This window comes from Drosophila suzukii, chromosome X (assembly GCF_043229965.1).
Source record: "Drosophila suzukii chromosome X, CBGP_Dsuzu_IsoJpt1.0, whole genome shotgun sequence".
NCBI lineage: Eukaryota > Metazoa > Arthropoda > Insecta > Diptera > Drosophilidae > Drosophila > Drosophila suzukii.
The window spans coordinates 16,263,440-16,291,248 of record NC_092084.1 but is presented as its reverse complement, the minus strand read 5'-3'; the positions used below and the strand labels follow the sequence as shown (position 1 = coordinate 16,291,248).

Below are 27,809 nucleotides of genomic sequence, written 5' to 3'. Positions count from 1 at the left end.
AATTTTTTATGAATTAACCTTTTGGTAACTGACTTATTTGTCGGGTGTGCTGATTGCCTTTGCATTCAAAGCTCTTTTAATTTCTTTGTTACTATGCTGAACAGTTTGTAAGCAGCAGATGGTCTTCATTTCTCACAGTATCTGTGTGTGTTACATACATATATTTGTGTGTGTTTGTGAGTGAGCTTGCAATAGCGAAAGGTGCCTTGGCGAAAACGACGAAGAAAGGGGAAAGGAGCAACCACAAAAGATCGGGCTTAGTAAAAAAATTATTTTAAAATGTACGACTTATTTAAGTAATAGTTTAAAATATGCTTAAACGTTTTAGACATAAATAATAATCAAATTCCAATAAGTAATTAACATTTTTCACATACATTTTAAGGATACATGTCCACAATATGCGTATTTTAGAATACTTTTATTTCCCTCTATAAGCTTTTTTCTACAAATCTTTCTAGACGTAAAAATCCAAGCAAACATCAAAAAAAAAACGAGTCTGAGTCGCACACTTTGTTTGATCTGCAGTAATTAAATACGTATGGTCAGAAAAACGAATGCCACAGACGCGTCCAAATTATTAGTACCAAAATTAGGGATGTTTCAAAAATTTAAAATATTTATTTATAATATTATTTAAAGTATAATATAAAATTTTCGGAACACAAATTTCCAAATATGCTTAAAACTTAAAATAAATGTATTAATCATAAGAAAATCAATGTAATTTATTAAGTTATTGTTATGCTTAGGCGCTACAATTACAAGCTTTCTAGTTTTGCTTTATAATATTCTGTATATCAATATTATTTTGACCACTGTTGTCGCGCCGTTCGTGTAAATCCGAGGGTCTTTTATGGGTTCCATTCTCCGCCGTTTCTTTTGGGAAACAACTTACACAAAAGTTCAGCAAAGCAAATTACGTAGTTGATTTCCCTGCGTTCGACAGCAAATTTTAATAATAACAATACAACTACGCATAAAGTGAGCAAACAGAAAACTGACGCAATACACAACGTCCACAAAAGACAACGGTACACTTGAAAAAATTCATAGTTCTTATAAGAAAATTGTAGTTTTCTTTTTAGTTACAAAAACTAAAAAAATCAGTAGAATTACATTTTTTATTTGGAAATAATTATTAAGTGTTTTAAGTAATAAATTTATATTTCGTATTTACTATTGCATTTTTCTGGTCAAGTCTTACATGTTTTTTTGTAAGTGTAAATGAACAAATACACCCCAGGTCGAAAAGATGCTGGAGTTTCAGGAGTTGGGGCATAATGGGACAGTTGCCGCATCAGTCGGAGATTTTCTTTCTACCACCTTTCTTTCGTGACGCATTAAGTAACTGAATAAAGAGGTGGAGGTAACTGGGGGTTCGAAAACATAGAGGGGGATACTGTCTATGTCGCTTGGACAGGTACAGAAAAAACAAAAGAAATATGACCAACACTTAAAAATCAAATTTTAAAATTAAAAGAACTACTAAGTAACTAATAAATTAACTTTGTAATATTTTTTTATATAAAATATATATTTTTTTCACTGCTTCTTCATTCTCGCTTGGACCTAATAGTCTTGTTCCCCGTATATCCTTTAACCCTGCAAAAGGGTTCTTTTCTTTCTCCTTTCAGAGGGAGGATTGGAGGACATAATAAAAGAGTGGCCTCTGTGTAGGTTCCCCTGAATGCCAGGCATATACATACATAAATATAGCCCATGTATTCCGCATTGTCTCGCCACTTTGTATATAAGCATATTTATATGTACCCATATTTGTATCTCAACTCGACAATTGGCCGTTAGTTGTGGGCTGGAACAGAAAAAAAAAAAAAACGAAAACAGATTCTCCATATACACACAAAACAAAATAATATCATTTTGTGTGTATATGCACCTCAGACGAGGTCAAATTCACACGGAATGTTTGTCGAACTAGGGAGGAAAAATAAGTGCCTAAATTGCTTATAGTGGGTGTTTTTGCACCCAATGAATTTCGAACGATATAAGTGATTAGACATACGCCGATTCATTCAATATATTTTAGTGTTGCAAAAGGAAAATGCAAATTTAACTAGATATTTTTTAAAGATATTTTATTTTTACTGGGATAGGTAAGGGATGTTTGAAAACCGTTTTATAACATAATTAAAAATTGTAATCTTAATTTATATGATGTTCTAGTATTAATAAAATTTTTAAGAACATTTAAACATACTTTTAAGAACATTTTCTTGGAATAGAAAAAAAATGAATATTATCAGGTCGCAACCTTTTAAATTTTGCCAGTCTTTTCCTTGTCTTGTCGACATTACCTCAATGTCATTTCTATCAATGGATAAGACAACTATTTGGATCTGGGGTTGGGAACTGGAAAAAGGGATGGGAAAATACCACGTGGACTTGTGGAGAATAATCAACAACGCAGAAGAAATTGATTGAAATGCGCAGTATTGTATAATAATTTATTTTTTTTTTTGTTTGATAGGAAAGTGGAACTGGAAATGTAAACCCTGTCGCATTTAATGCGTAATTAACGTGTTCCAAACGAAAAGGAGATGACAAGACGGCGACAGAAAGAGAGATATATATAGAGAAAATGGTAATTTTTGCCCTTTTTCGGGGTTGCAAATTTCGCACGATTCTTTTCAGAGTTTTAGGGCTCAAACAAAAGCAGAATCGTTCATTCAATTATCTTCAATGCACACAGACCGCAAAAAAAAAATACACCGATACAGACGAAGATAGAGACACAGATACGTTTTGTATCTGGATACAGAATTTCCGTTTGGGCTCTTGTTTAATTTCCATATTGTTCCATGACGTTTCTCGAATCTCTCTCTGAATTTCTCTTAGCAAGCAGGTGATGGGTATATTGTAGAATTTAAAAAAAGGCTCTACGTTTTAAATTCCTTAGGTTTCAATTTTATTAACTCACATCTCTGTACATATCCTCAAAATGTTTGTATTGTCTTAGTAAACAGCAATCGGTTGTGTTTTTTTAACACATAGAATATTTTTTCTGCACAGTCAATTCAATCAAACAAAATTTGGTAAAATAAATTCAATTTTTACACCATGACTATCAATTTCAATTTACCTAAAATCTTGGTAAACAACAGACCATAGGTTTTATGCCAACATGGTCATCTTTTTACCGAAAATACAAACCATTTTGAGTGCGTGTGCAATCTTTCAGCAGAACAAATAGTCTAAAATCAAAACGAAACGAAAAAATGTATTGCGAAAGCTTACTGAATATACACACACCGAATAAAACTGAACTGAATCACACCGAAAAACCTCGGCAAGCAGGACAGAAGTAGTACATATGCCATGTACATATATCTATGGGGTTCTTTTCCCCCCCATAACGATTTCACACATTAATATGGATAGTGAAAAAAATAATTGCAACCAAAATGACGCATTAGTTTGGCTAAATAGGCAACAATAAATGCGATATGGATCGAAGTCTATACAATAGTGTATAGAAAAATAGTAATAGATTAAAACAAATCCACATTAAGGAGGATCTTTTAACGGAAAAAGTCCCCAATTGGAGTATTACGATCCAAAAAAAAAACCTAAGAAAGAAATTTTTAAAAACTCCTTAAAAATATAGCAGCAAAACCATATTATTTCGACCACCTGTGTTTATAAAACCCCCAGATATGCCATATAATATAGTCTAAAAGGCCACAGAGAGGCGATGTATTGACATTGACATTGAAATGCATTTTTCTGTGTGAATTTATTTGTGCTACCTCCACAATTTAGCACTATAAAAATAGCCATAAGGGTTATACAAATGGCCAAAGAGATATATGTATACATATGGCAAAATTGTAATTACATGAGGGGTAGATAAACGAGTCCTTTGGCGTTGTGCCTGATCGAACATGAGGAAATATATTTTTGCGATGGGGTTGGTTTTTCGGTGACTCACTGCACAGTTTCACCTCATGATTACCTTATGCGATTGTCATCCAGAGTGTTTCATCATTATGATGAACTCAGCGAAATGATATTTCCTCATGTTTAACACAAGTTGAACTTAAGATTAGCCAGATTAGTGACTAATGGGGAAAGATCAACAAAAGTACGTGATATACGCACATATATACATATATCGTTCATAGTTAGGTGTAGATAAGATCAGATAAGAACTACTAGAATTATTTATCGTGTTGGAAAAATGCAAAAATAGCTGATAATAATACTTATAGGACAGTGATTGGAATCTTTTAAAAAAATATATACTTGTCGAAACCGAAACATTCTTTTCTTATCTATCGTATCAGTAGTATCTTTTCATATATTTATCTACATATCTACAAACTTCCGAGATTACCTATTTAAAAAAAAAATTATATATTTTGTTGTTGTTAAAGTCAGTTAGGTTTTTTAACAAATATTTATTTTTTTTGTATGATGGGACTTTGGAGTCCCATTTGTTGTTGATATTTATTGGTGTTGTTAAAATCGTTGGTGATTTTGCTTCAACACATGTCAATATCCTTAGATTAACTTAAATAATTCGTAACCATTTGTTGTCGAAATTCGAAACTTACATAAAAATCTTTATAAAATAAATAATAAACATCGTCCTCGAGATTGTTGTTGTTGTTCAGTAATTGTTGTTGTAACTGCTGGTTGCTGCTGTTGTTGTTGTTGTTATTATTATTATTATTATTATTGTTGTAACTATATTGATAACTGTTGTGACAACTATTACTGCTATTATTGTTATTTATTTGATTGTTACACACTAGCAAATGTTGTTGTTGCTGCTGCTGTTGTTGTTGCTGTGGCAATAATAAAAGTTGCTGTTGTTGTTGCTGCTGCTGTTGCACTTGCAATATATGTTGCTGTTGTTGTTGTTGTTGGTGGTGGTGAAGATGGTGATGATGGAAATGTTGTTGATAGCTGGGCGCCTGCAATTGCCAATTTTGCATTGCACACACATGTAGATAAACCCGCTACACATAAATATATTTATATTTTTAACTTTTTTTTGTATCTTATTTTATTTTTTAGGTAACTGCCTGCGAGAAAAATGCACAAGAAAAAAATTAGCACACTTAGATAATACTTTTATTAAATTTTAATTTTTATATTTTTTTATTTTATCGCATTGTTTTTTATTTTTATTTTAATGTTAAGAATGGTTTTTATTATTCTTTGGTTTTATTATATGTTTACTTATTAATTTTATATATTTTTGCAAGTTTTTATATTACTTTCCACTTTTTTTTTTATTTTCCAATTACAGTTTAATTCTTGATTATATTTATTTATTGTCGCCTCTCGTTTATTTTCGTTGCCTCTGCTTACTTAATATTTTATTGACTTCTTTTTGTCTTTATCTGCTTATTTCGATTTTCGCCTCTTATTGTTTCTGGTTTTTATTTATTTTTGTTTGCATATTTAAACTTGAAATGAGCTCAAGGTAAAAAATTTGTATCAACGACCGCAGTGACGTCAACGTCGACAGCGACGTCGGCAGAAAAAAACACTTGAAAAAAAACTCGACCAGCTGTTAAACACTGTTATGCCATATAGCAGATTCGGCTGTTTTGCTTTCAGCCAAAAAAAAAGAGAAGCAAAATAGAGAAAAACTGATAAGAAGGGGCCTTTTGCTATTTTTAAGCTAGGAATTGCATTATTTTTTTCTTTTTCTTACTAAGTTAATTAGTTTTTTTTATATAAAAAAACATATATATTTTGTAATCTTTTGTCAATGTTGTTGTGTATTTATATTTAGCTCGCGCCGCGTGTTTTGTTGTTGTTTTGTTTGTTTTGCTTTTTCGACTGAGGAAAAAAAGTAAAGCGAAACGAAACGATGACGCTCTCTGCCGACGTAGGCAGAATGCACTCACACTCACACTCACACACACGCATACACTGATAAAATAAAACGAAGAGAATACGCAAAAAAAGGCATTGAAAGCAAAACAACAAAAAATGTTCGTAGGGCGCAAGCAAGTAAAACAAAAAAAACAACAAGAAAAAGCCATGAGTACGAGTACATAAGCCTGTATCTGTGTGTGTGTGCAAACACAAACACACACGCACGCACACACGCAAGTGCAAAAACTGTAGCAAAGGCAATAACAAAAATGTTCTAGCATAACTGTTCTACCCCCCTACCCCTACGCCTACCCCAACCCCTCCACCTACCCAGTGGCCCCCTTCTTTTCCTCTCCACCTTCTCTCCTCTTTGTCCTCTTCTTCTACGTCTTCTCTCCTTCTTTTTCTTTCCATTGTTGTTGTTGTTGTTAGGCGGAAATATTGTGTATGCCAAAAAGCAATTGCAATATTTGGACATGGGCGGAAAAGGGGGGGTGAAAATAGGGGGCAAAACAGAAAAGGGGCGTGTAAATAGGGGGCAGAAACGAGGGGGTGCGAATAGGGGGCAAAATGGGCCGCTGCAATAGCGGGATTCTCTGCATTCTCAATTATTTTACTTCAATATGCCAAATATTGTAAAAAATAAAAGAAGAAAGTTTTATGAAATACTTTATTTTTCACTGAATTAAAAATAAAGCAAAAAGTATTCTGTTGTGAAAAATAAGAGTACACTGAAAAAATTGATTGCTCAGCTAATTTTATTTTCAGTAAAAGGTTTTTAAATCGAAATAAATGTATATGAAACAATTATTAAATTTGCAAATTGGTAAACCTTAAACATTGTTTGTGGAATGTATTTCATCAAAATTGCTGTATTTATTAATATTATGTCGATTTTAGAGTTCTAATGATATCATCTCATAAACGGTGTGTATGTGGCATTATCGAATACTAATTAGTGCCCTCGAAATGAGTCAACTCTTACTTTTTGTGATAAATTCCCCAATCATCTCGACTTTTCTTCCGCTGCCTTATACACATTTTTTTCCGATCTTCTCATCGGTTATTTCTGACTCAGTCATTGTCGCCTTCGAAATGAATCAAGAATCTTAAAAAATCGAAAATATTTTTCTGTTGCTTTTCAGTTTTTTGGGGAGTGCTAATGATTGTCCTTGGAAAATGTTCTCGGTATATGATTCATATTCTGGGTTCGCTTTAAAATTGTTCATCGACGAGGTAATTACTCAAATAAAGGAAAACTCTTCACCATCTGGTCACACTAAAATGTCTGTATGAAAACTCAAAGCTTTTAATTTTCGAGGAGTTTTTAGGTGCACTCACACAAAAATGTATACTTAATTAAACAACAAATTAGCAACCCCTGAAAGTTTTCCCTTTTTCGCTGCCTTTCCGCATTTTATTTTTATAAATTAAACAGGCAAACAGCAAAAAGAAAAAAAAAACAATATAAATGTCAAATGGAATTGGGGGAAAACGGGGAGCATGTGCAAATGAGTGCATGAATAAATGATGCATAATGGAATGGGGGGAAATTGAGTGGGAAGCAAAGTGCCAAAGAAGAAAAACTTTTTTCTGCTATAATAATATGAGAAACGGAAAGAAAAATTTATATATATATATATATATATATATATATATATATATGTATGTAGATAAATATATAAAGATGTAGATATGTGTGTACTTTGCGCTGTGTGTCTGAAAATGAAATGGTAAACTGTAGGCATCAGAGTGGCGACTCAAGCCGACTTCAAGACTTGGTCTCTCGGCTATATCGCTCTGTCTGTATGTATCTCAACTCTTGTAGGTATATCTGTCTGAATTCCCCGTATCTGTTTGGCCGCAACAACAACAATCGACTTGTGTACATAATGTGTATCTGTATCTAAACAAGCGACAAGAAAAAAAAAAGGAGGAGGCGAAGAGCTTCAACCATTGAACCGGTTGAAGTCATATTTGCCACTGTACAAGTCGGGGCCTAAGAAGAAGAAGAACAGCCCAGCTAGCAACACCACTAAACAAAAAAAAAAAAAACACCAGAAACACCAACAACTTTAGAGCGATAAGCCTCGAAATCGTTGACAGCCAAAAGTCTACCCATTAAAAGTGGTCTTACGTTATACCACCAAAAAAATATGTGAAAATAACTGTAATATCATATCATATCACATCATATCATATCCTATCATATCATATCATATCCTATCATATCATATCATTCTTCAAAATATTCTTGAATGATATGCTGATTTAAAAATTGTATATTAAATGTTCGAAAATGGTTAAGACTTAGGATAAAGTCTTCGTTTAAAAATCAGAACATTATTAAAGGTGTAGGAACAGCCATGAACAGATACATATTTGTAATTTACTTTATTTACTTATTACATATAAGATTCACTTCCGCCTTTAATAGGGAAGCAAAATAATTCAGCTAAGAATTAAGCAAAAGTGCAACCACTTGTTTCTATCTAAAATATCATTACCATCTTAACCCATTTTAATACCCAACCTTCGACACAACTGACATCTTTAGTTCCTGAACAATAAATAAATTGTTAATTAAATAAAGCGACAGCACAGTTGTTCTTCGCTTTGACTTTAATAACAAACAGAAAAATTATGTATACACCAGCGAATCGGTGGTTTATGCCTGACATATGTGCTATGTACATGGGTGCGTACGGATATATTGACGCATAAATATATTATGTACACCCCAAATACATGTATATCTTTATGGCTTTGTGTAGATGTACTCTGAGGCAGCGACAAATTTCGGTTGTTTGGGTTTTATTATTATTTTTTGTTTTTTTTTTTATTTTGGTGTCCATCGGTCGCTCGATTAAACCACTCACCCCCCAAAAACCACACACCTCTGATAATTTCTCGCTCATTTTGCGCCGAGTTTCGGATTCGAGTCGACTTCCAATTCGGTCTCGGGGATTCCAATTCGAGTCTCGCCACGAAGGCAGCCCGAAAAAAAATAATAATATAATGGAAAAAATATAAAGAGAGACAAAGTCGGCGACGAAGGCAAAAGACCAAGCATTGAATTTAGTTCAAGCACCAACACTCTCCCCCCTCCCTCAATTTTTTTTTTTTTTGGAAACCCCTCTTTTTGCCCCGCCCCTTTCCCCTTTTCAACGACGCCCCTGTGTCCCCTTTGTGTGTATCCGGAGTTTTGTGTATTAATTCTAATAAGAAGGAAAAAGCATCTGCAGCAGCAGCAGCAGCTTCGAATGAATGCTTTCAGCTCAATGTACAGTGGCCACTCGATACGAAGAATTTGGAAAAATAATGTGTAAAATATTTGGTCCTACCACACCTCTACACAGCTCGAACTCCCAATAGGTTCTAGCTTTATTCAAGTCAAGGTTGGTTTAAAAATAAACTATTTAGAATCATCAAAACTGGTTTTTATTCTTAAAACATTGTAATTAATTGAGTCTGTAAGCTTAAAAGTTTAAACTTCATTAAAAATACTTCGAATTTTTATACTTTTCTATAATATTTATCATTATTTTCTAAATTTCGTATTATAAATAAATGAAACTTTTTATAATTTAATGAACAAAAACCCATATATTATAAATTTAATATTCCACAGATAATATTGAAAGCATTGTACCTCTTTTTCTTTTTAAGGAAATATTATTTTTTTATAATATATTTTTCTGCAATTCTCTAGGGCGAGTGATCACTGTACAATTGACAGGCCAACTGTGTGCTTGTGGCCTAGCTGACTGTTAGCCGTTTTTCTTTTCTGTTGAAGTTGAGTCGTTGCTTTGGTGGCTATCTCGTTGGGTTTTAGTCGTATTTCTTCTTACTTCTCTTGTTGTTGGCAGACGGTTGACAACAATGCCAATGCACCACCAACAACCACAGCAGCAGCAACAACAACAACAACAGCAAAAGAAACAAGAAGTTGGCCCGAGAGCAAGAGCTACTTGGCCATGTTAATTGCGGGGCAATATCAATTTCTGTGTGTGTATCCATCAGATTCGCGATTCGCGAGATACTTTTTGCGAGTCGAGATCGCCGAACCGTTATCTTTGGCGCCGAGCAAGAATAGCAACAATAAAAATCGGAGAAAAATACGTGATTTGTTCGAGACATGCTTGCCAGATACAAAGATACACATAGATACGCGAGATACAGATACGATTTACATATAAACAATCTTTTTTTTTTGCTCAAAAAAAAATAGCACAAAAGTATACACAAGGCACAAGATGATGAAAACGTGGAGGAGGCGGGCAGCGCGATGAAGAAGAAAAATAAAGAGAGACAAACAAAAAAAAGGCAAGCAAAGCTTGAAAAAAAAAAAAACAAAAAACAATTTTGCTGCCCATTTTTATCGTGAATTTCGCCACTTCTTGGGGATTTTCCTTTTCTATGCGCGAAAAAAAGGGTTTCCTATTCCTCTTCAATCTATGTACAAATTTATTTCATTTTAATTTCCCCTGTTTTATTCTTTCACCGCCGCAGGGAAAGTGGAAAGCAAATTTTCGCCCCTTGTTGTCAGGAAAAACACACAGATTTTCCCTTTTTGCCAACAGGAAAATGTTTTACTTAAGTTCGAGGGGTAAATGCTTTTATAGATTTTTTGAGTCAGTTGATTAGAATTATTGTCCTTTAAGAAATTTGACATTTAACAAGATTGTTTTGTTTTGATTTAGTTATTTTTGTCTATACATGAGAAGCTCTTCAAATTTATTAAGTTGTTTAACCATAATTCCTAAAATATGCCTTTCTGTTTCCGCTTCGTTCAAGAACATAAAAAAATCCCTTAAAATAGTATTCCACTAATTTTAGGAAACCTCCAAAACATTTGGCCCACATTTCTGATCTTTCTATGCTTTTTTTCGCTCTTCTTGGCAATTTATTTGGTCATAATCTATGACCAAATATTTTTCGCCTATTCCACTTATTTTTCGCTTTGTTTTGCTTTAGTTTTTCGTTTTTTTTATATTTAAATTTAAACATTTTCGAATATTTATTTTCGGCTCGCAACGGCAACTCACAAAAAACAACACACATTAACAAAAAAAAAAATAGGCGGTCTCGATGTTTACACTTGTTTGTCTTGCCTTTTTGGTTTTTTCTCTTATTTTGCGATTGTTTAAACAAAATGCACACTGAAAAAAATAGCACACGAATTGATGGGATTTGGTGTTTTTGTTTATTCCTTCAATAGTTATTCCTGTTATTTGGTTTTACCTTTGTTTTTATGTAAATTTTTGATTTATTACTTTTATTTTGATATAGTTTGGTTTATAATGCTTTTGTGCTTTTATCATGGTTTATTACTGATATTTGTTGTTGTTTTTTCGTTACCGTTTTGATTTTGATGGCGTTTGAATTGCGACTGAAACCGAAACTGAATTGATGCTGCTCGCCTCTCCCTCTCTCCCTCTCTCGCTCGTTCTCTGTCTTTGTCTCTGTCTCTCCCGCTCCCGCTCCCGCTCCCTCTCTCACTCTCCTCCTCTGCCGACGCCGACTGCGACGCCGGCGTTCGCTTTGCATGCAGCTAAAAGGAGGAGTGAGCGAGAGGGGTGGAGTGGGAGGTGGGAGGTGGAGGATGGGTGGTGGGGTGGTGGGGCCATTGGGTAGGTTCTCATTTTGCCTAGCAGCATTTTCAATTTAAACGCACTCTCACACACACCAGCACACAAACACACTCAAACACTCGAACACACACACACACACACACACACTGGCACACAAGTGCAGCGACGTCAACTTAGCTAAAAACTTCGAAATGCGTAAGCTACGTCGACTGCGCTGCCCACGCTGACGTCGTGGCCCATTCGCGCACACACACAATTTTTTTCGCAAACTTTTTTTTATGTGTAGGTCCAGGCCAAACACAGCAGTGGTTAAAAAAATATAGCCAAACTAGCCTTCAAAAATTTAAATGTCAAATGTTACATCCATTACTTTTTAGGTCCTTAGAAGTGGTTATTTTTTTAAATTTTTTTAATAACGATTTCCTTAAGTAAAAACAAAAAACTACTTCGGTCTAGACCACTTACTAAAATATAATTTGATATTTTAAAACGACGAAAGGATATAATGCCATTTTAATAATTTATCAGAATAATATTCCGATATTATAATCAAGTAATTTGTATATTTTTTAAAATTATATTACATATTTATTTAGAAATGTTAAGGATAGTTTCATTTTTGAATTTGACACTTTATAAAGAAAACCTTAGGCACAGCTACATAAAAATGTATAGGACATTGAACTTTCTTTAATTTAATTTTTTGTAACATGATTTAAACTTAATCTTTGTCTAATTTCACGCATTCCGAATTTCTTAGCATTTTTAAGTTAGTGTATAATATTACGTTGGCTTCAGGTGTGCAAGCCAACCCCCTCCCCCTCCCGCACACGTTGTTAACCCTCCGAACGCGAGGCTTAACTCACTCATTTCGCATCGTTTTCAGTCAGTTTTCGTCGCCAGGTCCGCGGCCTCATCGTGGTTACTCTGCCACCAGAGCTCTCCACCTCTTCACTTGCTCTTTAGCACCCCTTTTGGCATCCGTCTTGGCCATATACCCAGATCCACATCCACATCCACATCCACGTCCACATCCACATCCACATCCACTTCCACATCCTCCACCTCATCCATCCATTCGACTCGCTCTTCAGCGAAGAAGCAGAACAAGGTGGCAACAATTGCGTTGCAGCCCAAGGACTGCATAGATACATTCATTCACTCACTCACTTGGTATTCACTTGAAATATCGAAGAGCCAGATTACCCGTACATATGTACAAAAAGGGGAGAAAACTCTTGTTTATAAATGGTAAATTACCCAGGGAATGTGTAACAGGTGCTGCGTGATTTGCACTATTGATATAGGGACATTACAATTATAATATTTAATAGTATATTTAGTAATACTATTGATATAGGGATATTACAATTATAATATTTAATAGTGCTTAATATATATTTATTACTTTTTCTATACATGTTTTTCATTTTAAAATATTAAAATAAACCTATCTTAACATTTTGGCATACATATATCATCAATTTATATATATCTGATATATTATATCATCATCTTTGAAAATTCAGTAATAGATTAAATATAAAAAACATTTAAAATAAACCTATCTTAACATTTTGGCATACATATATCATCAATTTATATATATCTGATATATTATATCATCATCTTTGAAAATGCGGTAATACATTAAATATAAAAAACATTTAATTGATTCTAAAATCATATGATCTTGAAATAACTGATTATATTTTTTTGTGTTTATAGATTTTTAAATAATAATTAGTGGTCGAAAAAAAAATTTCTTGTAGGTATTAATAATAATAACAATATATATTATAATAATATTTTTAAAGATTTGTTATATGGTCTATTGTTATTATTTTGTATGATTCCATTATACCCCCAAAAAGTAGGGCATTAAAATGGTCTCACAATTAGGAGTTATTAGGTTACTCAGGAGTTCGGAGAACGGAACACCCAAGTTTTCATCATCATGCCATTTCCAAAGGGTTATTGGAGAAGCAGGCCCACTGTGGCTCTTGTTGTTGTAGTTGTTGGTGTTGGTGTTGCCATCGGTGTGGTTGTGGTTGTTGCTGGCTGTTGTTGCTGCTGCTATTTGGCCATCAAGAGCAGAGCAGAGCGACAGACAGAGAAAGGGGAGCTGTTCGCAGGACAGGACACAAGTCGTCCTTTTTGTCGGCCGAGGTCCGGGTCTTCGCTGCTTTGTTTTAGCCAACAGCCTGTGCCTCTGCTGCCTCCGCTGTTGTTGCTGCTGCTGCTGCTGCCGCTGCTGCTGCTTGTCGATGATGAAGTGGCCGACAACGACAACCACGAGACGACGCAACGACAACAGCAACATCATCAGGGGGCAGGCAGCACGGCAGCAACGTCGTCGCATCGCAATCGCGGCATGCGTCGTTTTATAGATGGGATTGTGTGTATGTATATATCTCGAGACCCCCAAAGCTTGCCCCCTGCCCCCTGCTCCCTGCCCCACCCCCCTTCCATTCCACATCCCAGATATATATACACATAGATCTGTGTGTGTCGTGCGCGGCGCATAATATTCCGCACGCACATACAACAACAACAACAACGACAAGAACAACAGCAGCAGCAGCAGCAGCAAGATGTTGCTGCTGTGTGGCAGCAACAACATCGAAACACGGCAGCAGCAGCAGCAGCAACAACGGCGGCAACAAGCGCACTTTAAGTGTAGCAAAATGGACTGCAAAACTTGTGTACAGTACTCGTGGCATATGTACACAATATACGAGTGCATACATACATACATGACCAGCCTCCCCTCTTCCCCTTCCCCTCCCCCACAGCATTCCCCACTATCCCCCCCTACCCCTCTTCCAATATATACATATATGTATGCATGTATGTTCCGGGCACATAGACCAAAATCCCAAAGGGGGGTTACGTATTGCTCAGATTTTCGGAGGCTGGTGTTTCGGCTAATTATAATACCAAGACAGTTCAAAGAGGCCAGGAAAAGGTGGTGGTCTTATAGGCATATAATTAGTACACATATGATTATATGTATATTAGGTAATATTAAAATATTACCACCAGTCATCATCAGTTACCACTGGGGTTAAACAAAAAAATTAAATAAATATTAAGATAAAGGTTACCACATCAAGACAAATCATCTCACTAATTTAAGAAAGTATATTTTTAAAAATTTGTTATAGTTCAAACTATTTATTTACTTTAGTAAGTTAAGTAAGCCAAGAAGTTAAATAAATATTGAGATAGAACTAGACAGAAGATCTCACTAGCTCAAAATAATAAACTTAAAAGAAATGGTATATCAAAAAATTGTACCACAAATTTCTAAATCTTTAAAATTTTTAAACAAATAAAGCTTTAAATAAATTCAACAAAAATAATATGCTTTAATCTTTGGTCAAAGTTAATCTTTATGATTAGGTCAAGCAAATTTTGGTATACCATTTTACTTGATAGCCTTTTGCACCTGTTTGATATGGCGTATATGCATTCCCTGCAGGCTGCAGAAAATGTAAGGAAAATATGAGGTGCATGTGTATTTATTATTGGGCAATATCCAAGGAAATGCAAAAGGCAAAAATCCAAAAAAAAAAAAAAAAAAAAGAAATAAAAAAAAAAGAAAGGGTTACACCAGCCGGCAGAGTGAGACAGATGCAGGGGGCGGCCAGAGTGAGGGAGAGGGCAATAGTTGCCAACTGCAGTCAGCCAACAGTAACCAGTTTTGCAATGCTGCTGCTGCAGCAGCAACAGCAACGGCAGCAACATCAACGCACAGCAGCAACATCAAGTCGAACAATCGTCAAATACACAAAATCCACTTTGCAAATCATCAGCAATGGCGCTACGGGTCCCGGGTAACAAAACCCGTGTCCGGGTTCGGGTCGGGGGGCTCCAAAGTCCGGGTCAAAAATGGGTGTGGATCGTGAGGGGGGGCTCAAAAGGGGTCTCGTCCACATACGCGTGCAACATGCAACTTGAGAGCGCTTCCAGAGCTCCACATCAGAGACATTTTCCAGTGCAAAAATGAAAATGCAGCAAGGAATTCCTACCGGGTGTTTTCCATGTTCCAGCAAAGTACAAAAAAAAAAACACACACAGTACTAGTAAAAAGGAAAGGAAAACACACAGAAATTATATATACACACACACACAGCCACCACGCCCACTTTGCTACGCCCACGCCTCTGCACCGAATAAAATTGCATTGGAAAATCGGCAAAGTCCCCAGAACTGGAAAATGTCTGCAGCTCCTACATATAGATGTGTGTAAGGGGATTTTTTTTTATATTTTAAGAGGGGTGGGAGGGGGGGGTGTTGGTTGAAAGGTAACAACGCCAAAGCTCAAACCGAAAGTAAAGTGAGGTTGAAAAAAAAAATTAAAGATAGACAACAACTGGCACACACCGAAAAAGCTTCATAATAAAACGAACGAGTAAATGTGTCAGATAATTCACAGAAAAACAGTGGGAATAATTGTGTTACAATAATGATGCAAACCGAAAACCTATTTATAAATGTATCTTACAGATATATAATCCAACAGTTCTTAGGTATATGAAATTTGCCTTATGGAAGTATGTGAATATAAAACTTATCAACGATAAAACAACCTTTGTTTAGAGTCTAGATTAATTAAAATAAAGGGGGTATTACAATTTTGGGTCAAAATAATATTTTTACAAACTCAAGAATTAGAAGTATCTGAAAATTGGTTTTAAAACTACTAGATTTAAACTGATTTCAATAAGATATTATATTTTGAATAAATATTAAAAAAAATTTCTGTGCCCTCATAAAAATAAGCCTTTTTTAATACATTTGATGAAAAGGATGGTTTTTCCCAGGAAAAAATATTTAATGGGTTTATTTGGCCTGAGGACTTGTACATATATGAATTTTGAATGGGAAAATTTGCGACAACCCTTTATTTAGCGAGTGCCGTGTCATCCAATTGGAATGAGTGTAAAATACCGCCGCCTTCCATTTAATCAGCGAGTGCCATAACAGAAATGATGGGCCCCGAGAGCTTTAATGCCAAGATGGGGGAAAAGTGAAGAAAGAGAAAAATGAAGGGGAAATAATTGGTGGAAGCAGAAGAATGAAATTACAAAAGAAATAGGAAAAAATAGAGAAAACAGAAAAATATATATAGGAAATAGCGTAAATCTCAAAAAAGTAAAGCAAAGTGAATATAAATCAAACGCAAAATAATAAAAACAAAACAACAAACAAAGAAACGCAAAGTTTGCCCAGAGTTCGCACATCAAACACGCGAACAACTTGCAACAAGTTTGAAGTCGCTGCTAAAAATAAAATCGAAAAACCGAGCAGAAAGAGATGTCCCGATTTAGCCCCCTCTCTTTCTGCCCTTTGCTCTTTCTCTCTCATCTGGTCGGCTCTCTCGCAAGAAGCAACAAAAAAAAATATGTGATACGACAGTGATTACGCGATTTTCCATAATAAATGTTGTGGTAAAGGCGACCTTCCGGTTATGGCAACCTCACCAACACAGACACAGCCCGCCCGAGACTCGACACACACACACACCTATGCACCCACCCATGCAAAATACGAACACGAGCACTTGTTCGGATTGCCGACACGAAAAATCAACAACAACACGACGACCTTCCCTGCTCTCTCGGCCTCTCTGCCTGCCCTCTCTTCCTCCCCTCCCTCCACAAACTGCAGACACTCTCTCTAGCGGAAAATGTCGGTAAACAGTGCAACCGGTTTTTTTTTGCTCGCACATGGGAAAAAAGGAAACATCACGATAAGCACAGTGGGACAACGTCGAAAAACATAGCATACTTATTGGGGCAGTTAAGGAAATTAAATTTACACGTGTTTTTTTTCAGGATGTCATCTAAATGTGGAAAATTTTGCAAAATTAAAATATAATTCTGCACGTACTTAAGTGGTAAATCCATACATACCAAAGACAGTATAATTTCAGATCTAAGTTTTTCAATAACTTTAACTTAAAAAACAGAAATTCTGACATTAACTATTTTTATTTCTTGACAGTTTAAAATAGGGTTTTTTATTGAAGGTGGCATAATTTCTTAATTTAAAAAAAGCTAGCTAAGCCAATATATACAAAAGTTAAACTAAATTAAAATGTAAAAGTAAGATGCCTTAATAGCTTTAGTAATATTCGTTAGAATGTACGAAATATGTTTTGAGTGTGTAACCCCCAAATGGAGAGCTCTTTGCCCACCGTGCTGTTCCAGCAATGTCGACGCATTTGTTCCGACGAGAGTCGAAGTCCAAGTCCCTAAAGCTTGACTACCTATCTTCCCCACCCCTTACCAACCGTTTTTCCCACCGTTCCACGCCACCCCCCTTGAAGTGTTGTTGGTGGCCGCCTATGGCTCGTTTTACTAGGCTAATCATGTGTTCTGGTTTTCGGATTTGTGTGAGAGCCTCTGACTTCGCTGCTGTCAGCCCGTGTCTGTGTGCGGTGTGTGTGTGCGCTGGTGTGCTGGTGTAAGTGGGCATTGCACTGGTGTTGGTGCCTTGCTGCCGCCGTGTGTTTGAGCATTCACATTCATTCAACGCTCAACCTCAACGGTTGCGTCGCTTTGGGGGCGCGCGCACATTGAATTCAGTTGAGAGCTTTGCAATTTTGTCGGTCCGTTTTACTTTTCGTTTTTGTTGCTTTTGCCGTTTTTCTCGCCGTTTTTTGATACCCATTAAATTGGGGTAGGGGTATATGTTTTATATGTAAATGATACTTGTATTTATAAACATTAGCTCATAAATGAGATATACTGATTTTTATTTATTCTAAATAATTGGTTACTTTAAAGTCACTTAGCTATGCTTATTACTTAATTATTTTTTTCAGTGGCGAATCCAGGACTTGGTCATGAAAAATTTGTAATAATACATTTTTTGTTGCATACTTTTTGATTTCCACTTTTTCCTGAGCTTTTCACCCGAGTGTTTGGGGGGGACAAATCCTTTATTATTTTGTAAGTAAAGTTGTCTTGTAATAAGTATATATGATAATATCAAAATCAATTTAAGTGGATTTTCAAAAAAGAGTATATGTAAATTTTTTAAGCTTAAAAAAACATGTTTTTTTCACATTGAGAAGAAAAAATCAAACCAATATAGAAAGTTCATACCATACATATGTATGTTTGGAAACTCTGATTAGAAATATAAACACTAAAATAGCAATTTAGAAAATATAAAAAAAATCAACTTTCTAAAAAATGACAACACAAGTTTAACCAAATTAGGAAGATTTACAACAAAAATAAAAAATATATATAAAATATTAAAAAAAAACAATAAAAAAATAACCAAAACATGAAAAAATACAAAAGAAAAATATTTAAATTGCGAAGATAACATTTTTTAATTTGATTAAGAAAATTCATATTTCATAAGTCTAGAATAGTGTTTAAGAGGACAGCCACACAGGAAATATTCCTGAGAAATTGATGTTGTTTTCTGGGTCATAGGTAAGCCCCACTATAGGGTATCAGCCTATTCGTATCACCCCTGGTTATTTTGCTCTGTGTATAGGAAACATTTCACACGCTGCTTTTTGCCAAGCACTTGACTGTTGAGTGGCGATTGTTGTTGCTGTTGTTGTTGTTGTTGTTGCTGTCGAAAATGTTGGGGTTCGTTGCCGTTGTCGACGGTATAGCATAGTTTTTGTTGTTGTTCCTGGTGTTCTCTGGTTATATAGTATAGGTATAGCCCCATTTGGTACTGCTCTGTTGCCAGTTGCTCGCGTGTGCTGTGTGTTATCAACTTCAGTTCAGTTGCTGGCTGCAAGGCGCGACGCTTGCACGTTCGTCGTCTGTCTGCCAGAAGTCTGCTGCCCGGGAAATAATATCGGGTATATGGAGGGGTGGAGGGGGGCTATACCTACTATACCTCTCACCGGGGTAATCGGTTTGAGTTCATTTTCATTTAAATGGAATTAAATATGGTAAATGATGAAATCAAGGCGGGCGAGTGAGACAGCAGCTGTCGTGTGTGGTGAGGTTTACAAACATACATACATATAGCCCCCTATACATACATACGAACATACACCATATTATACACAGAGAGATATAGAGATGTTTTTTTGTGTGTGGTGAAGGTGAGTGCGACGACCGACCGACCGATGCAAAGAATTCCAATTCCAGACCCGTCTGAAATTTTTGCACTCTTTTGAAGAGGCACATTTGTAATCCATATAATAATAAATAATTTTTCAAGGGGCAGCCGGAGCAGGCTTTATGGAGATGGGTTTTATGGGTATGGTATGCACGCGGTAGTATAGTTAGTAACAGAATCTCATCGAAAATCGAGATTCGATATTCGAGGGAAAGAACAGGCGCCCAGAAAGTGAAGGCAGCGGCCGAAGCAACGAGAAGGGAGAGCAGCGACAGCGAGAGAGCGAGCGGCTGAAACGGCGAGAGTGGTGGCGCGGAGAGTGGGCAAGACGCAGAGAGTGAGTGCTGGAAAAAATAAAATCGATAAACTTGCCGCTGATAAGCAGACCGAGAAGAAAAAAAAAACAAAAACAGGGAACAAATTAAAACCAGACAAACAACCACCGCTGAGAATAGAAATAGGAAGCGACGTTCGTCCACACCGCACGCTGCTGCATCCGTGGCGGATACGTGTTTTCTACCTGACGCGCGCGTCTAACCGCCAATTTAACAGGCAAACAGCGAGAGAGCAGGAGAACCGAAGAGCGAAACGTTGACCGCAACGAAACACTCGCCGGTTGTGGGATGTGGGCCAGCGAGCGAGCGAGATGGGTAGAGACCGGAGAGAAAGACAGATAGTGCAACAGGGTTGCCAAATGTCGTCACAGATGTTAAGTAACAGTAAAATTAAAAAACACACTGTTTTTTGCTTTACCTAACGAGCTTAAACATTTTTTCTATTACCAAACAATATTTTATAGGGTATATAGTTATTACACCACTTTAAACATATGATTCAGCAATTAAACAAAAAGAGCTTGACAACCCTAAGCCGTCTCTGCACTCACTCCCACGCTTGCACTCTCAGTCGCTTCCTCTCTGTCTCTCTTTCCCCCGCAAACACTGTTATAATTTGCTTGGCAAGTGGTTACCCCTCTCTCCCTCTGACAACCCACATTTCATTTCTCTGGCTCTCTGCCCGGGTTTTGGGTTCCGTTAGGGGAACGACGTAAGCTCTTAATGACAAATGTCGGTGGGGAAAATTAAACTCTCCATGTTTCGCCCGATTCGGTATTTTATTTTGTCGGTTTACAACTATCCCCGCCACGAAAATCGGCTAATATTTGCCTACACCCGATTTATGAGCGATTTCGTATGGTATTTGTTGTATGTCGCAAATGCGAATTACCGGGTGTTAAGAAATCGACAGCAGGCGAATATCTACCGAAAAAATTTCAAATATTCCACCGAGCAGCGAGTGAAAATAACAAACTAGATGATGATAATGATGGCAATATTTGAAATGGTAATAATTGCAACGCAAATATTCTCTCCAAATTCGTAATGAGAAATGAGCAACCACGAAAATGTATGATTATTGTGTGGCGGGTAGGGAAAGTCGGAAAATGAATAACCATCGAAAGCTCTCATGGATCTTTGTATAAATCATGTTAATTGGCTTGCCAAAAATGACATGTTTGTCATCTGTTATGCGGTTAGCTGGCACTTGCTGTCTTTTCCATAAATCAGAAGAGTACAGTGGTAAGCGTTTTTGAATTGCAGCAAGTTTACATGAAAATTTATAGAATATATTTGTGGTATATTATAATGTGGTAATCTAAGAATGTTAATTAATTGTCTGTAATTCTTTGGAAAAAATTGTTTATAACAATTTACAATATACAACAGTCGGGTTACATTGTTATTATAAAACCATCCATCATTTTAAGCTTGCTTACAACATTTTTAACCAAAAGAGTTTCTATCTTGTTCTCACTTAAAATTTTTTTGTATGACTTACATATGTATGTATGTATTTGAATTTAGTGCCCACTGTACAAGACTAGTTTTATGGACTGTGGGAGCCCGAGTCGCGTTAGGCAAATTAGCGCCCCCCAGCGGCCAGTAAAAACAATCGGCTGCCGCTCTTCTGCGAGTGCCGTCTCGCTCTAGCGCCAAGTCTTTAACTGTGTGTCTGTGGCTTGCTTTTTTTTTTGTTGAAGTTTGTTGCGGTTTTTTGCTTTTCGCTCTACGTTTTACTTTTACGTTTTGGCGTGTCGGCGCGCCGCACGTTTTATGAAATTGGATTCGTAGTAGCTGCTGTTAAAAATACCAAAAAAAAAAAAAAAGATTATTTAAGAAGAAAAGGAAAAGGCAAGCGCCGCTGCAATGACGCTGCAGTCTACAGAAAGTAACAGGCGCCCAGCGGCGGCAAAAAACGCCAGACAGCAGCTTGAAAAAAGAGAGAGAGAGAGCGAGAGAAGGAAAAGCAGCGAGTGCGAATAACTCTCTCTATCTCTTGGTCTCTCCCCAACTCGCTGGTTCGGTTCTCTCGCGCATGTTTTGAAACTCCGGGTGCGGGAAAGAGACGCAAGATCCTGTCTAATTATTAATTTCTGGCATAGAAATGAATGGGATTTTTGTTGTTGCTGTCTTGATTTCATTTGTAGATTTGCCAGTACAAACAATAAGATATTTGGGTGATTAGTTTTTAACTCGAAACCAAGTGGGAAATTATTTTTAAACTGTTTTACCATAATTAATTTCAATTCACATTTAATGATGAAAATATAGGACTGCTTAACTAGTATAGATTAAAGCTTAATTTAAATGACATTTTTTTTAGAAATTTTACCAAATTTCTTTTAACATTTTCACTCCAAAAGGTGTATCTTATTTTAAAGGTAAAGAACATTTTTTTAGATTAACCTAACAATCATGTTTTACGATTATTTCTTTGAAAAATCAGACTTTAATTCCGAATTATTAGTAATTCAACTTTTTTACTAAGTTTGTTAATACAAAAAGTTTTAAATTAATTAAATTTTATTTAAGGCCTATTAGTGCGTATACTTTTTAAGAAACAGGTGAAACTTTTGTTGAACTTGACTTTTCATAGAAATGTTAATAACAATAACAATGTTTTAAATATATTTTTCAAAAATTAGTTCGCTGTTGTACCTAGGAATGCCCCTTCTTGGTATTTGTAAAGTGATTTGTTATGAATAAATTAGACAATTTTATTGATTAATCGATTGCAATGTACTTTTCCATTTCCAGAAAATGTTCTTTAAATTTAAATGGTTTCATATTTGCGCTGCCACCCTGAACTATAATTTCCCATTCTACTCTTGGGAATATTTTCCGATAAATGGTCAATAAATATGCATTCATTTCCATTTTAATTGCCTAATTTGTATACATAGCTTTAATTTTTTTTTTTTAGATATTAGCTCACCGATTTTCCGCCAACAATGCAGGTGCGCTGCAATAGGCCCAAATCGCTGGTATTTCGTTTGCTGCGCATTCTTCGGCTGCTGATTTTTCCTCGCTTTTCGTTTTTTTTTTCTTCTTTTTTCCACAATTTTCAACAATCGGACACACACATAACACAAGCTGGTTTTTCACTTGTAGTTACGAATTCGATGTTTGTATGTATTCGTAGTATTCCTTACTTGTTTGTTTGAATATTTAATCAGAAAACTAAATGAAGTGCACATAAAAAAAATGAAGAACGATTGCCCTTTTACGGGTAACAACAATGATAACAAATCCCTCGCTAATACTACTTTAGTTTTGCACTTTTTATTCGCGACTCTGCCTGATTTTTGGGCGTTCTTGGCTGAATTTTTGTGTTTTTTTTTTTTGTATCTTTACTGCTTTGTTATTTTTCGCTCTCGAAATTCGCGACGCACCGCCGCAGAGATGAAAACCATCACTTCCGGAGGCGCTTCAAGTACTGAGGAATGTAGTAAATACGTGCGTCGGTATTGGTGAGTCTCTCTGTGTGTGTGTGTGTGTGTGTGTTGCCCCAACCCGTGCACGTGTGTGTGTGTGTTTGTGTGTGTGCAGCTCTGCCAACGGCGACAGAGGCGTCGGCAGAACGGCGGCGACAGCAATAGAAAAGAAGCCCAAAGCCAAAAGCACAAGAAAGAAGAAAAAAGCACGCTAAATAAAAGGAAAAGCGGGCGGGGGGTGTTGAAAAATAAGGAAAATGTTGGCCGGGAGAGGGGGGAGAGGCGAAGAAAACGAGGAAAATTGGCGGCCAGAAGTGGGGAGAAAAGAGAGGGAAAGGACTCTGTTAATACATTTTCTCAACTTTGGTCACAAAATCAGGTTCTAATGTGGGAATACAGCTGGCCAAACAGCAGAGTTTAAGAAAATAGGACCAACGATTAAGTTCTCTGATACTTAAATATCCTTGAAAAACTTGAGATGAACGCCTAAAAGTGTGCTTCAGTTATTTCATTAAAAATAATAAACAAATTTCTTCTAAAATCAAGAAAATTACAATTTTGTATAATACCCGCTTATGTCTACAAACTCATTAGAAATTTATAACCAATTAAAAAAGAAAACCGGTAAATTGTATAATTCTTACATTTTTAACGTGTTTAAACATGTTTTCTTTAATGGTATTTTTTACTTATGGTATTATTACTATTATAAAGCATTTTAAAATACCTTGAGGTCTATAACTCCTAATTTTTGTTCCATTATTACATTTTATGAAACAGTAAATCTTTTAAAATAATATTTTCTTGAATAGTATACCTTGAGGTCTATAACTCCTAATTTTGTTCTATTATTAAATTTTTAGAAACAGTAAGTCTTTTAAAATAATATTTTCTTAAAGGATTTTTTTAAATTCTGGTATCATTACTATTATAAACCATTTTAAAATACCTTGAGGTCTATAACTCCTCATTTTGTTGTATTATTGCATTTTAAGAAACAGTAAATCTTTTAAAATAATATAGCTGTTGTTGTACATAATTGCTTGCCCGCTTCTGTTTTTCAAGTGGTGTTTTTTTTTCTGTGCCCATATTTACAGCCATGTCTCTTGGCAATCCCATTTTTCCATGCTCCTTTCGTAGGAAAGTGCCAAGTGTCTGTCTCTATCTGCAACTCCAGTTTCCTCCCTTTGTGGCTCCTGCTTTTCCTGAATTTTCCGCCACGCTTTTCTTTGGGACACCCCCCCACCACCCCAGTTTTCCACCCAAGTGGTTCTGTCAGTTGCAAGCAAAAGCAACTCTGTGACACAGTTTGGAAAGCTGGCCGATGTTGCACGTTGCGTGTTGCATGTTGCATGTCGCAGGCAGGCGACAACAATCGAACCGCAATCGAACAGCCAGTCAATCAAGATTTTCAAGTGGGGTTTAGAATTGAGCTAGGTCAGCTTTTAAAACAAATTTACTAAATACTTATACATATATATGTAAGTTAGGTAGGTTTAAACTTGATGGGGATCAGGGGTTAAAGACGACTTTCAATTAGCATTAATTTGACTTGAGACGGGGGTTCGATGTAAGTTGTAAGGTTCATGCTTATCAATTAACTTTTAATTGGATGGCAGATGAACTTTCGTTTTCATAATGGGACTACTGTATATTTTACTCTATATAATTTTATTTTAGCAAATATGTTGGAAAATATGATCAAATTTAAATATTTATTTTACTTAGAAGGGACTAATTAAAGAATGAGAAGCAAAACTTGTTTATAGTACTTTTACTTCAGAACACTTGTTGCTAGGCAATAAGTTGTTTAATTGTCCTTACATTTCAGGTTAAGTAACGGTTAAGTTACGGTTAAGTTCTTATTAAATTCCTGTCAAGTCACTATCAAATTACGGTTAATATGATTGATATCTTTAACAGCTTCATCCTTAACCACAAACTAGAAGTCCCACTTGTTGCTGGACTATAAAATAAATTAAATTTCAGGTTAAGTATCGGTTAAGTTACAGCTAAGTTCTTATTAAATTCCTGTCAAGTCACTATCAAGTTACGGTTAATATGATTGATAGCTTTTAAAGCTTCATCCTTAACCGCAAACTAGAATTTCCCACTTGTTGCTGGACAATTCATTTAGTCAATCATCTATCTATATACACACACACACACACACTGAGTAACTCACAGAGACACACACACACACACAGACTCTCACTAAAACTTTGCAAGTAAAAGTAAAATCTATGTTTTTTTAGGTTTTCTTCGGTTTAGTAGATTTTTGGTAATTAATATTTACCAGCAGATTTCTGAGTATCATGTAGTCTCCCTTTTAATTGGGGGCTTTCTTTTTTTTTTGTGACTTCCTTTTGTCTTAAGGCGGCTTTTCCGGCTATTTTCTTTCCTGCATGTGTGTGTGTGTGGGTGTGTCTTTAAGGCGTAGGTGTGTGAGTGGGTGTGGTAGGAATCTGTGTGTGTGTTTGTGTGTTTTTGTGTGTGTCTTTGGGATACCGTTAACCCGACAACGACAGCGAACGGTACCAACTTAAAGTGGCAACAACTTCTGGATGCGAGAAAGCCTTTCTCTCTCTCCAGAGACTCCTCTCATCCCTCCTCTTCTTCTTCACTCTGCCCCTCGATGAAAGAGATGGCAACAGTGGCCGTGCGAGCGAGAGGTTGCTATCCGCCAGCTGGCTGTGCGAATGAGAGGGGTATAATAGCTTGACTGGGTAGTTGCTGAGTTATGGACACACACAAAATAGAATCAGCGCACAATTTTTGGCTCGTGACAACGGTAACGAACGCAAAACCGAAGTGCAATACCCCCTCCCCCCACCCACCATACAATGCAAAATGAAGTGCAGGGAAAAAGAGGGTTAAAAATGCCCAGAAAGGGGGTTTTTAAACAAGGGAAAAAGTAGCTCCACCTCAATCGAAAAAATTTTTAATAAACGCATCCGAAAATAGGGAAAATATGGGATCCAGAAAATATTGGAAAGGTTTTTGGTTTTTCCATGTGTGAGCAAAAAATGAGGTGGTTGGGTGGAAAAAAAGAAGAAAGGATTGCCTGAAGCTGCTGCTGCAACAGCTGACAAAAGGCAAAGCGCATGTGGGTGGAGGAAAATTCAAGAGAAAATAGTATGGAAAACGGGTGGAAAACAGGCAGGTTAAGGGCAGGAAAAGTGTGTGCCTGTGTGTGTGTTTGGCCAAACAACAACCGTAAAGGCAGGAAAACAGCAGGAATAGTAGGAGCAAAAAAGAACAGGAGTAAAATGTTGGTTGATAAGTGGGCGTAAAAGCAGAGATTTTCCAGAAAACCCAGCTTTACAAGCAAGTGGAAAACTACCACAAAATTCGACAACCAAAGCTAAAGCTACAATCACACCTGTCCATCACGTGTTATGCAAATCAAAAAATAATCAAAAACTTCAAAATGGTCACAGAAATTCCAATTTCAATTCATGTGGACCAAAAATAGTCTCCGAAATTTCAAATCAAAACGTATCGAAAAATTCCCCAAAGTGTTTACGACTAGAAATAGAGACCAAACTCCTTTCTTTTACAAACATTTTCGGCAGGCAGTTGAGTGTTAAGACTGAAGTTAATTAAAGTGGCAAGTGAGACATTTTCGGACAAACTACCAGGAATTTTTTTGTCTTTGACATTTTGGCATTTATTTGAAAATCGAAAATGTAAGTTCAATAAGAAGTGAACCATTAAGGACTCGCAATATCAGTTCTTTTTGATAAAATTGGTATGTGTTTCCAAAGTGTCTTCCAGGTGTTTAACATAATTTAATTTTTGGAAAAACTAACTTTAAATTTTTAGATGTAATTGTTTGCGTTATTTCAAAAGTAAGTGGTTATCAAAAGTTATGATATTTCAATATATTTAGTAGTATATTCACACTTTTTTGAGGTTATATTGTTGGAGTCCTTACCATATTTCAATATGTATTATGTAATTTTCATTTAATTTTCGTTTCAGTTATTAGACAACATTTATTTATTAAATTATACATTTAAGGCGATTACGACAACGGGTACTACCGATGTTAATTGTTCTTTTACACTTGCCACATCGAGAACCTGGTGGTATATATGTACATAAATGGCTATATATTTGGCTATATACACATGCGGATGGTTCTCAGGTCCAGTTCCAGTGTTGCCGTGATATTAACACAAAGGCAAAACCCAAAAAGCGACGACAAACAAAACCAGCGAACCGAGGTGGAGTTGCGCTCGTCATATCGCCATCGTCATCGTGGACATCGTGTTAATGGGTTGGCGGCTGCCGAAAATTTTCCACGATTTTCCACCAATCCTCCAACGATTCGCCACCCGGTCACCTCCACATCCACATCCACATCCCACCTCCACATCCACTTCGACTCCATGCATCCCAATTTTCTCCACCCCCCCTCTTTTTCCGCCTAGAAATTCCTGATTGAGGACCATCGTCGTCGCTTGTTCCTT

At 36.2% G+C, this 27,809-nt stretch overlaps 1 protein-coding gene across 3 annotated transcripts in view; it reads right to left on the bottom strand.

The window, feature by feature from the left end:
- Nucleotides 1-27,809, bottom strand: part of Tlk (Tousled-like kinase) — a 78,765-nt gene that overhangs the window by 32,694 nt on the left and 18,262 nt on the right. Inside the window, exon 1 of one of the 3 annotated variants that reach the window (XM_036819877.3) lies at nt 22,836-22,919. The exons of the other annotated variants lie outside the window; for them this stretch is intronic. Within the exon in view, the coding sequence (XP_036675772.2) occupies nt 22,836-22,904 (69 nt within the window). The 5' untranslated portion in view covers nt 22,905-22,919. Of the gene's footprint in view, nt 1-22,835; nt 22,920-27,809 lie in introns of those variants that run through there. 3 annotated transcript variants of the gene reach the window in all.